This window comes from Xyrauchen texanus, chromosome 44 (genome assembly GCF_025860055.1).
Source record: "Xyrauchen texanus isolate HMW12.3.18 chromosome 44, RBS_HiC_50CHRs, whole genome shotgun sequence".
NCBI lineage: Eukaryota > Metazoa > Chordata > Actinopteri > Cypriniformes > Catostomidae > Xyrauchen > Xyrauchen texanus.
Genome location: NC_068319.1, coordinates 285001 through 297500, shown reverse-complemented (window position 1 = coordinate 297500; position 12500 = coordinate 285001). Strand labels below are relative to the sequence as shown.

Genomic DNA, 12500 nt, shown 5'->3' with positions numbered 1-12500 from the left:
CTCCAAGCGACGTCTTTATTTCGTCCGGTCTCTGTACACGTATGACACACCGCTACAACAATTTTAACATCCATTTTTCCAGATTTCTTCTGCTACTACGTCAATACATCAGTGACATCCGGACAATCTCAATGTTGATAGGCTTTCACGACAACGCGTGATGTGGATTTCTACGCGAATGTTCAATGTTCAAGTCACGCCATTCGCGTCACCCGGGCCGAATTTGCGTCTACGCATCTTTGCGTTGACTTTGTATGTAATCGCGCCGCGTGAGCGCTCGATTCACATTGTATGTGAACGCACCATTAGAGCGCATTGGGAATTGGGTATTCCAAATTGGAGTAAAAAAAAAACTAAAACTGACAGAAACTCCATCTGGAGTAGAACACTTACATCATTCTATAGGCTTCAATCGAACAGTTTTTTGTTTTTACCCCACCAATGAATAATAACATAATATATTTGTAGATAAATAATCCAGTGGAATATATCACATATGCTCTAGCTGTCTCGAGCCCTAGTGAGCAACCTACATTAGTAGACAACACACCTGTGCACTACAGGACGTTGGTCATTAGCATAAGCATGTTCAGATTCAACTGACACAAAAATGGCCGCTGACTCGGAAAGCGCACGTGACGCCCACAAACGCGGTGTGGACAGGGACTCCCTCCAGCTCGAGACACCTCCTTCATCACCGCAACTAAACTCCGCCGATGACATGCTGAAACACTCACGTCCACATCCAGATGGTGAGTTCGACACGTTTATAACGTTTTCTCAATGTTCTGCTGGACTGTAGAAGTGTGTGTGTGTGTGTGTGTGTGTGTGTGTGTGTGTGTGTGTGTGTGTGTGTGTGTGTGTGTGTGTGTGTGTCTCGCGCGCGCAAGCGTCTAATTCAGTGTTTATAAATGTAGTTTGATCGACATCTATCTGAAACTGTATTTGTATGTTCATATCCATGATCTTTAATAGTTTATATCCATAATTCTGTGTAAATATAGTGAAGGATGCGGTATTTGGTAACTTCCAGAGTTAGTTCACCCCCAAAATGATAATTCTGTGAACATTTACTCACCATTATGTCGTTCTTAACCTGTATGACTTTTAGGGTTTTTCATTGGTCAAAAGGGTTTTATACGGTCCTCTGTTACTTGCATTTAATTCATTTATAATAATTACTTAATTGATTTTGAGTTATTTATGACCAGCTAATTATATGGAACTTTAAGGTGCTATGTGAAATTAAATTAAACTTAATGTAGTAACACCTAATTTGTATAGTTAATTGTTTAGAAAGACGTGATCAAATATGGTTTCGTCCTGTGTAATATATGTTCTGTTTGAATAATGTTTGATAGGAGGAAATAAACTGATATTCCTAAAGATTATTGGAATTATTATTGGTCTTATGAAAGATCTGGAATATCAAACATTTTCTCAGTCTCCATCAGGAAAGTGTTCTTCTCATGGGAACAGATTATTATAACTAGTCTTGAGGAATCTTGATATGAAAAATATTTATTTTGCTGAAAATGATTTATGAAAAATAGAAGCTCAAGCACATTTAGAAACTTAAACTACAGCTGCCACAGTTGTAGTAAAAACATCTTATAGATTCCACCTAATGTATTCGCAATTTAATATGAATCCGCAACATTCATTTTCAATGAGAGCGGGCGACTTCCGGCAACACGAGCGGTGGTGACCGTTGGCGACCGGATGTGGGCGTGTCCAGCGACGCGGCAAAGTTGAGAAATGTTAAACTTTATATAAATGAAGAGCGACTTTTGGGAGCGACAGCCAATACGAGAAGATGGTAGAGCTCACGTGATCCTAATATTTTAATAATAATATTAATTGTAAAGAAACCGTGCTGTTTAGACTCTACAAACACACCACTAGCGACCAAACTGCCCGCCACTGGCGACATGCAGCAACAGAGTAGCCGGCGGTGTGAACGCAGCTTAAGTCCTCGTGGTGGTGGAGGACGAATCTCAGTTGCCTCCGCGTTTAAGACCGTCAATCCGTGCATCTCATCATGTGGCTTGTTGAGTGTGTTACCATGGAGACGTAGCGTGTGTGGAGGCTTCACGCTATTCTCCGCGGCATCCACGCATAATTCACCACATGCCCCACCGAGAGCGAGAACCACATTATAGTGACCATGAGGAGGTTACCCCATGTGACTCTACCCTCCCTAACAACCGGGCCAATTTGGTTGCTAAGGAGACCTGACTGGAGTCACTGAGCACGCCCTGAATTCGAGCAACATGTTTTTTTAAATATCACCGTTCTGCGATGAGTCACACAAACACTCGCATGAAAACAAGTTTTCAGTCGCGCTGCACAAACACGTGTCTCGGTTTATGCTAAAGTATATTTATAAACGCGTATAAAGTGATGAATATCATTAATTTCATTATCATAACATTTTAAATGCAGGAAAAACACTGACTATCATCTGCACAATACAAACTGGGAAATCATAAATAATGACAACACTTCTCTTGTGTCTATTCAATGAAAGCTAATGGGGACTAAGACTCCAATTGTGTTCCACAGAAGAAAGGAACAACATGAGGGTGAGTAAATAGTTTTTATAGAGTTTTATCTGTAAACAACAGAAACGGTGTTGTAGCTGCATTGATCTGAGATAAAGTGATGCTTTTAAACACACAATAAATACACAATGTATAATAATGCTAATTAGCATTTTAACATCTTTGCCGTACAGTATCTCTCTGTTCAGTGTGTTTATGAATTGAAAAGACAGAAGGTGAACTTGTCAGAATTCAGAAGATTTTACACAGTTTGTGGAGCTTGTACCTTTAGATTTCATTCGATTACATTCGTTCGGCTACCCAAAAGGAGGGTCAAGTGTTTGGTATCATTGGAAAAGACTTTTCAGATTTTTAATAATGTAGATTATGACACATTCTGAGACTCTCAGACTAAGAAACTGCTGAAAAATCCCCCAAAAAGAGCCAAAAATTTACTTTTTTGCTGATTTGACATTATAAATCTCTCTGGGTGTAAATAAAGTGGTTTCAAAAAATCCCAATCGACTGTATCTGAGAAACATTTTGTGTTGATGCGACAAAGCAATCAAAAGTTACAACAGTACAAATATTATTGATCATAGTGTCCAAAAACATCTCCAAACTAATAAAAGATAATAATTGTACATAAGAACTAATTACACATGCAAACACAACAATGACTAAAGGTTTGCATAGCATGCAGACATGATTTTAGTCATGAGATTTCACAGAATGAGTTTCATTCTGTGTCATTTGAGTCATCATTGAGTCTGTGTCGTGTATTTGGCGCCATCTCCTGGTGGTCATATGTAACATTGTGCTTCATGTGGATTATCTAATGATCTATACATCTGATTATCTTGTGTGTGGACTCGTTTGAAAGATAAATCACAGACTCTAAATAATCATATGTGACGTTTTATGCTCTGTTAATGTTTCGTGAAGTTATAAGTGAAAACGCAGCATATAAGCGACACCAACATAATTGTCATAGACATATAATTAGCTGTTACTCGCTATTTTTTTTGTCTGTGAGTAAAACAAATAGTCTGGTTGTATTTTACTCTTCTAGAGCTTTCCAACAACATGTGACACATGGATATTATATGAGATTGATGTTTTTATTGATTGCAATAATATGTGCAGTGTAAATATTTATATAAATGATCAAAATGAAACCAATTTTAAATGTTCAAATTTTAAAGCACTTGTTCAGTTTTGGTCATAATGTCACATGCATTGGAAAGTACTGCATTTTAAGGTTTAAATTGAGTTTGTGTATTAAAGTTTGATTTATAAACATTATACAGCGTCAAAATATATTTGAACACTTCAGTCGCACTTTAATATTTCATTAGATGACAAAATATCAAACCAATTCTGCTGGAACTTTTCTCAGAACTAACTTGAGAATGATGTTTACTGGAATTACTCGAACACAACGTGACTTTATTAATTTCAAACACAGTTTTAATAAATGCATTGCTGTAAAAGTGTGCTTGAGTGAACGAATACTATTTGGCACCACTATAGTTAAAGTGTTGTCTTGACAAAAGTCCCATTATGATTTGCAGTATTCCCGTTTGGAATCGATCCGAGTTCTTCCGTGTCCCGCCGTAATTTATGGACGTCTTGAGATGCATCTGTTCAACAGCACGTCCTCATCAGACCGATCTCTGTCAGTTCATCTGATGTCGTTTTGGCCTCTGAATCGGGCTAATCTGAAACAGGGATGATAGTGAAAAGAGTATTTGATCTATTTCCTCTCCATATTTACTCTCTGTGATATGAATAATGTTCCTGCGCATGTTTTTTTTTTCTTCTAATTAATACAAAAATATATAATAATGTTCAATGTTGATATCATTCAGTTTTAACACTAAACCCAAAACACCTACAGCACAATAGATTACAATAGTCAGGGCATTTACCAGTAAATATTGACCAGGCGATGTTTTGTTTATTCAGTTGCCATGACAACTAGGTTTGCGCATACGCACCTTTTATTCAGTTGCCGTGACAACTAGGTTTGCGCGTATGTGCAAACCTAGTTGTCATGGCAACTGAATAAACAAAACACCACCTGGTCAATATTTACTTGTCAAGTGCAAGTCAGACAGAAACTAAAAGAAGGAAAGACATTATATTTATTTTTATTAAAATTTAACGAAAGTACATTTAAATTTTGTGCGATCTACCAGCATTGCCTTTGCGATCGACTGGTAGATCGCGATCAACGTATTGGGCACCTCTGATCTACATGATAACCGATTGTGATGAGGAGGAGGGCGGGGCCGGGGCAGGTCCAATCATGCTAATCAGCCGAGGGGCGTGACCTTCTGCCCGGGGCCGGAGGACCCACTACCGTCCACTGAGGTAGGAGCGAGCTGTCGACCGCCAGAGGTTGGGGAGAGAGCCGGCAATAGCGTATCTGGGCGCCGCAAACTAGGTATTTCCTCTCGCTGCTCTGGTCGCTCTGTTTTGCCCTGTCACCCTCCCCAGCCCTAGAGAGGTGGGGAAAAGCCTGCCAGCAGGTGGGGCCTAAAGGGTTTCTCCCATCGCTGTACTCTCACGATTTTCTAGTTTCACAGCTTCAGTGTGCTGTCTGTCTGCACTGGTCTCAGAACAGTTATAGGATGCTCCCTTGCTCCCTATTTAGTGAATGACTTAACCTCCAGTGTGCTGTCTGTCTGCACTGGTCTCAGAACAGTTATAGGAGAGCTATAGGATGCTCCCTTGCTCCCTATTTAGTGAATGACTTAACCTCCAGTGTGCTGTCTGTCTGCACTGGTCTCAGAACAGTTATAGGATGCTCCCTTGCTCCCTATTTAGTGAATGACTTAACCTCCAGTGTGCTGTCTGTCTGCACTGGTCTCAGAACAGTTATAGGAGAGCTATAGGATGCTCCCTTGCTCCCTATTTAGTGCATGACTTAACCTCCAGTGTGCTGTCTGTCTGCACTGGTCTCAGAACAGTTATAGGAGAGCTATAGGATGCTCCCTTGCTCCCTATTTAGTGAATGACTTAACCTCCAGTGTGCTGTCTGTCTGCACTGGTCTCAGAACAGATATAGAGAGCTATAGGATGCTCCCTTGCTCCCTATTTAGTGCATGACGCATCTGTTTTAAATAATTTCAGTCTGGTTTTAAATCTTCAGATTGCACATAATCTGCTCTTCTTACAGTTTTAAACGATATCTTAGTGGCTACAGATTCCGGCGATACTGTGATTGAGTTGTTTTAAATCTGACCTCAGCGTTTGATGCTGTTGATCATATACTGCTCTCCAGACTAGAATCATGTGTGGGCTTAAAAGGGAATGTTTTGAATCCTTTATAACCTCTCTGTCAAGCTGGGCAAATGTACCTCTTCTGTGGCCCACCTCACCTGTGGTGTACCACAGGGCTCTGTTCTTGGGCCAGCTCTTTTATCTCTTTACAAGCTCCCTCTGGCTCCACTATCAGAAAGCTTCTACGCTGGTGACACTCAAATCTACTTACGGTTAAACTAAATAATCACATTGCATTACAATCTCTTCTAAATTGCCTGGAGGAGATAAAAGTTTGGCTAACCAAAAACGTTGTATCTGTGAATGAAGATAAGTCAGAAGTGATTGTCTTTGGTCCTACAGATCATTTTGATGTCAGTAATGCTGATTGTGGAAATCTCCTCAAGTACGGATCCTGGGTGTCCCGTTTGATAGCCAGCGGAAATATGACAAACATATTAGTGCTGTCATAAGTTCCAGTTTCTTCAGCTTCGTCTACTCTCTAAAGTTAAACCCTTTATAGCAGTTCATGCTTTCATCACTCCTCGTCTGGAATACTGAAATTCTCTCTTTTGTGCGATTTCCAAATCTCTTATTGCTCGACTACAATTAGTTCAAAATGCAGCAGCAAAAGTTCTCAAAGCAGGTCGGAAGTAGGATCATGTTTTATCCTGTTTATAAATCGTTACACATCCAAGTCCAGTTACTTATTACACTTACTACATCCTTACAAGTCTGAGATCCGGTGATCAATATCTCCTCTTATATTATGGAATAGTTTGTATCAGGATCAGATCACCTTCAATTTCTAAAAATGCTGTTTTTAAATGTGCTTTATAAATAAAAGAACTTGAACTGGGTGACTGTACATTATCCGGCTTGTTACACCGCTACTAACCAACTAAATAAATAATGGACATTAAATATTGACATGAGTTACAATTATGTTATTGGCTTATTGTTGTGATCACAGAGTGATACGAGAAGTAGGAAAGAGGACTTGCGGATGACCGGTCTGATTCGTCTTAATCAGCAGATTTGCGGTTCTTACTCGGATATATCAGACCTCTAGATGGCGCCATTGACCAATCAGAGTATTCTAGAGAGTCGTGTATTAAGTCTCTTATAACCCCGCCCCTAAACGGCACTTAAAAGACAAAACCGACAACAATCGATCACTTTACACTGGGTTCTGACCCAGTTTAAGCTGTTATATGGTCTAAACCAGGGGTGCCCACACTTTTTTTGTGTGATGATCTACTTTTAAATGAGCAACTCAATAAGATCTACCAACTAAAAAAACACAGTTTCATTTAAAATAAGAAAATGCTTGTTGGGACTACTGCATGTATCCCTACATGGAATTCATCTTGTAATTAATAAACAAATATATAATAATGTTCAATGTTGATATCATTCAGTTTTAACACTAAACCCAAAACACCTACAGCACAATAGATTACAATAGTCAGGGCATTTACCAGTAAATATTGAGCAGGCCATGTTTTGTTTATTCAGTTGCCATGACAACTGGGTTTGCGCATACGCGGCGTTTATTCAGTTGCCATGACAACTAGGCGTATGCGCAAGTTGAAGATGGTCAATATTTACTCGTCAAGTGCAGGTCAGACAGAAACTAAAAGATGGAAAGACATTATATTTATTTTTATTCAAATTTAATGAAAGTACATTTACATTTTTGTGCGATCTACCAGCGTTGCCTTTGCGATCGACCTATTGGGCACCCCTGATCTAGACGTTTACGGTTTTAGTCAAAGCTCAAAATACTGCCATCTTTACTCAAAGCAGATTGAAAAAGTCTCTTTCAGGCATTAAAGAGCTCTCCAAAAAACAGCCACTGGTGAAACATGTACTATAATATACATATTTGTCTCTTATATGTTGCTTTCAACTATTTTGCAGTGTTTCGTCAGAATACGTGGCTACTTTTGAACAATATGCTTTTTGCCTGTATAATGGTTACAGAACACACACAAGCAACCACAGAACACCCACAACACCACTCTCGGTTTCTCCAGAAAGTGTAAGTTTGCAGTTGTATTTATGGCTGTTTAATTGCATCTGAAGTAGTTTTGAGCTGGTTTGTGTTGGATCCGTGTAAGTGGGTCAGACAGAACCGCACTGAACCACTTTAACAGTCAGAAGTGAACACGTTTATTTTTCCTGGATTCTGGTTCTCACATTTGTTGTGATCTGTGTCTAAACCTCAGTGAAGTTTATTTACACCAAAGCTGCATGAAGTCATGACGACGAATTGTTTTCTCTTCAGCGCTTTTCCTCTGGATGAAGGAGTTTTGTGGAGATGATCTAGAGATGTGGATGTCCTGAAGATGATCCATTATATTTCTCTAGTGCTTAAACACTATACGTCATGTCAATATGAGAATATCCTTTTGATAATAGCATTTAATGACAAATCTGTGGTTGGCAATATTAAGGTCTACCATTAATAGAATAATCGGTCTGTAGTTTTTAAATCTGATATATTGAATGTGATAAGTTCTTAAATTAAGTTTGTATTAATAGCCTATACATTCACCAGGTGAAGGTTTCTATTGTTATTCTCCAGATATGAGGTTAGAGATGCGATGTATGTGCTAACGGGGCATGTTTTATATTTACTTGTGTTTATCTAAACATGCTCTTGCTTTGATTTATAACACATGATTATGTAATAGGGATGTGCAGGAGTAATCCATTAATCTATTACTCATTCAGCTTTATTTAATTGCCTACTGTGGACAACAATAAAACTGCTTCTCTCACCCAATTTTGGTTACATTTTTCATTATATAATAAATTAATGAAATGTAAAATAATGGACCGGTAGAGGTGAAGTGCGTTCCGATACAATCACTAATACATGCCATGATTTGTGTGTCAGCAGATGAAAATGATTAATAATACTAATAACATTCTCTATAATTTAATGGTCATAAATCCATATCCTGAACCACATGTTCCATGCATTTAAAGGAGTGTGTCCCATTTCTCAAGGATGCACAAAATAATGTTTTCTTCTAGTGCATTGCATGCAGTCCATTTACATGACCAACTTTTTATGAATTTGTTGTTTTTGTTTATATCGCTGGTGCTTGACAGGAAATGGACTGTATAATATGGCACAGACGGTGCCGGAGAAGAACCTCCATTGACCCGATTGGCGCCTTTCACGCGCGATTTCGCCAAACCCACTTGCACCTACACTTAGCGCACGCTTTGGCACAAAGATACCAAAACTTCATGCCCATTGACTTGGTGCTAATGAGTTAAAGCAATGCCCTGAGCTTACAATAGGGCGCATTGCATTTCTGAAGAATAGATTTGATGTGTATTGGGGCCTTTTACACCGAATGGGGGGACCTTTTATCCCAAGTTTTGGGGCCTTTTACCCCAAGTATTGGGACCTTTTACCCAAGTTTTGGGGCCTTTTACCTATAGTAAATAAAGAAAAGAAAATAATTTCTACACTGAATCAAAATGTAACCCCCACTATTACCACTCCCCAACCCTGCCCTGACCCTCAACAAACATTTCTGTGGTCACACATGAGTATACACACAAATAAAATTAACAAAAGTATATATACATGATAATCACACACTTTTATACCTCTACCTCTCTCTGCCCCTCCGCGAGAGCCCTCTAAAAACCCCAAATAGTTGCCCCATTTCCCAACAAACAATCCAAGTTACCCTGTCTACTAAATGACACCTCTTCAAAAGCCGCCACCCCCCTCTCTGTGCACCACTCCTGAAATGGGAGCATCCCGGCCGACCTCCATCCCCTTAAAATTATTTCCCTGGTGATCATTAAACTGGTCAGATCACATTTTCATGCGGATCAAATAATGAGTCAAGAAGGAGATAAAAATCACATTTAATATTAGATTCATCTCAGTGGAAATCCATATAGTTGTGTACAGCACATGACAAATGTAGTGTTAGAAAAACACATAATGTGCACACAATACACACTCTATACTGCATGTTCTGTCATCCAATGAGACTGGAGCAGTGCAGAGCTCACCAGAGACATCTGAGAAACTCTCAGAGAACGTCGGCCAAACTTTCCACACAAACATGTGCTGATAATTTACCTAAAATATGCAAAGTGGTGTAATTCTTCAAGGGCTATTAAAGACGTCTGCAAAGACCACACACACTCGCGCACACACATACACACACATACTCACACACACACTCACGCGCACACATTCACACACACTCACGCACACACATACACACACATACTCACACACACACTCACGCGCACACATTCACACACACTCGTGCACACACATACACTCACACACTCACACACACACTCACGCGCACACATTCACACACACTCACGCACACACATACACACACATACTCACACACACACTCACGCGCACACATTCACACACACTCGTGCACACACATACACTCACACACTCACACACACACTCACGCGCACACATTCACACACACTCGTGCACACACATACACTCACACACTCACACACACACTCACGCGCACACATTCACACACACTCGTGCACACACATACACTCACACACTCACGCGCACACACATACTCACACACACATACTCGCGCGCACACACACGCACATTCTCTCACACATACTCGCACACACACTCTCTCTCTCACACACACTCGCGCACACACACATACACACACACATCGAGAATATTAGGGAATATTTCAATCTTATTTGAAAGGTCAGTGTGTTTATATGCGTGTGTGTGGGTTGATCTGATTAATAAGGCAGTTTTATTGATCTTAAACAGACCAGCACACAATAATACAGAAATATAAAACTGAAATCATGCGGTCGCCGTGTTCCCGTTACGAGATAATAACTGCGCCATTATAGGCTTGTTTTTCACCACTTTATTTTGTTTTGCTGAAATATTAGTGTGACGCCTTAAATTTCTTTGGTTCTGAAATTCTGTGCGAGTGTGTGTGAGAGAGTGTGTGTGTGTGTGTGTGTGTGTGTGTGTGAGTGAGAGTGTGTAACCATGTTTATATTACTACCCCTTTGTAGTAAAACCCAAGAAAAATACCTTGCTGGTCCCCATGAGGAAAATGGTTTATTAAACATACAAAACAATTTTTTTTTTAAATGCAAAAATGTTTGTACGAGAGTTATGATTAAGGGATATAAATGATGTGTTCTTCTTCAGGCTGGACTGGCCAGATCTCTGATGTCTGCCAGAAGAAATGATCCAGACTGGAGCAGATCCAGACATTCACACGGTACACACACACACACACACACACACACACAATGTGCTGGATAATAAATGTGTAATTCATTCTTAAAATGTTGTACCTGCAACTGTAGTACGCTTGCAACACTAAGGTCATGGGTTGGATTCCCAGATAACACTTGCTTGAGTTCACGTCAGATAACAGCAGCGGTCACATTCTCCAGTGTCCAGCAGAACCGATGAGTGTCGTCAGAGAACATCTGAACTGATTTCAACATTTAGAGCGTCTTCACAGTAACTTCCTCATAATAACTGACATTACACAAGAACAGCTGCTCAACACACACACACACACACACACAGACACACACACAGACACACACAATACACACACACTCACAGACACTCAACACATGTGGTCGAAATAGATATTAAATAATGTGGGAGCCAGAGGACATTTACATTTTACATTTATGCATTTGGCAGACGCTTTTATCCAAAGTGACTTACAGAGCACTTATTACAGGGACAATCCCCCCGGAGCAACCTGGAGTTAAGTGTCTTACTCAAGGACACAATGGTGGTGACTGTGGGGATCAAACCAGCAACCTTCTGAGTACCAATGTATTATACAGAGCACTTAATACAGGGACAATCCCCCCGGAGCAACCTGGAGTTAAGTGTCTTACTCAAGGACACAATGGTGGTGACTGTGGGGATCAAACCAGTGACCTTCTGAGTACCAATGTATTATACAGAGCACTTATTACAGGGACAATCCCCCCGGAGCAACCTGGAGTTAAGTGTCTTACTCAAGGACACAATGGTGGTGACTGTGGGGATCGAACCAGCGACCTTCTGATTACCAGAATACCAGTTATGTGCTTTAGACCACTACACCACCACCACTCCCTGTCGCACCAGGACATCCCTGTCGCACTCCAAGGTGAACAGGGAATGGCTCCGACTCCCGGCCATGTAGTTTTACCCGGGCCCGCTCGCCATCATGAAGGTCCTTAATGACCATGAGCAGCAGTCAGGAACTAATAAAGCACAAAGAACAACCCAGAGCCCAGTTCTACTGATGGTATCATAGGCCTTGACCAGGTCAATAAAGCAGAGATGTAGGTCTTGCTGTTATTCCCTACACCTCTGCTGTAGCAGACGGAGAGAGAATATGGCATCTGTGCAAGACCGCCCCTTCCTGAAACCACACTGGGGCTCCGCAAGTCTCTCCTCAGCGTGCCTGGCAAGGCGATATTGAATAATCCTTGCCAGGACCTTTCCTGGCACACTGAGGAGTGAGATGCCCCTATAGTTATTACAATCTGAGCAGTCCCCCTTTTTAAAGAGAGGGACCACCAGGGCATCCTTCCAATCCTGTGGAACCCAGCACCTCAGCCAACCACTCACAGGGGGTGACTTCTTCCTCCAATATTTGAGGCACCGCA

General features: G+C 40.6%; 1 protein-coding gene across 3 annotated transcripts in view; it reads left to right on the top strand.

Moving 5' to 3' along the window:
- Positions 1–627: 627 nt before the first annotated feature.
- The window catches only part of LOC127636766 (transcriptional regulator Erg-like), a 32850-nt gene continuing 20977 nt past the window's right edge, over positions 628–12500 (top strand). For 2 of the 3 annotated variants that reach the window (XM_052117482.1, XM_052117485.1), the window contains exons 1-2: positions 628–752; positions 11023–11095. In XM_052117482.1, the coding sequence (XP_051973442.1) occupies positions 11060–11095 (36 nt within the window). In that variant the 5' untranslated portion in view covers positions 628–752; positions 11023–11059. Of the gene's footprint in view, positions 753–2530; positions 2586–11022; positions 11096–12500 lie in introns of all 3 variants that reach the window. The other variant, XM_052117483.1, reaches the window with a different exon arrangement.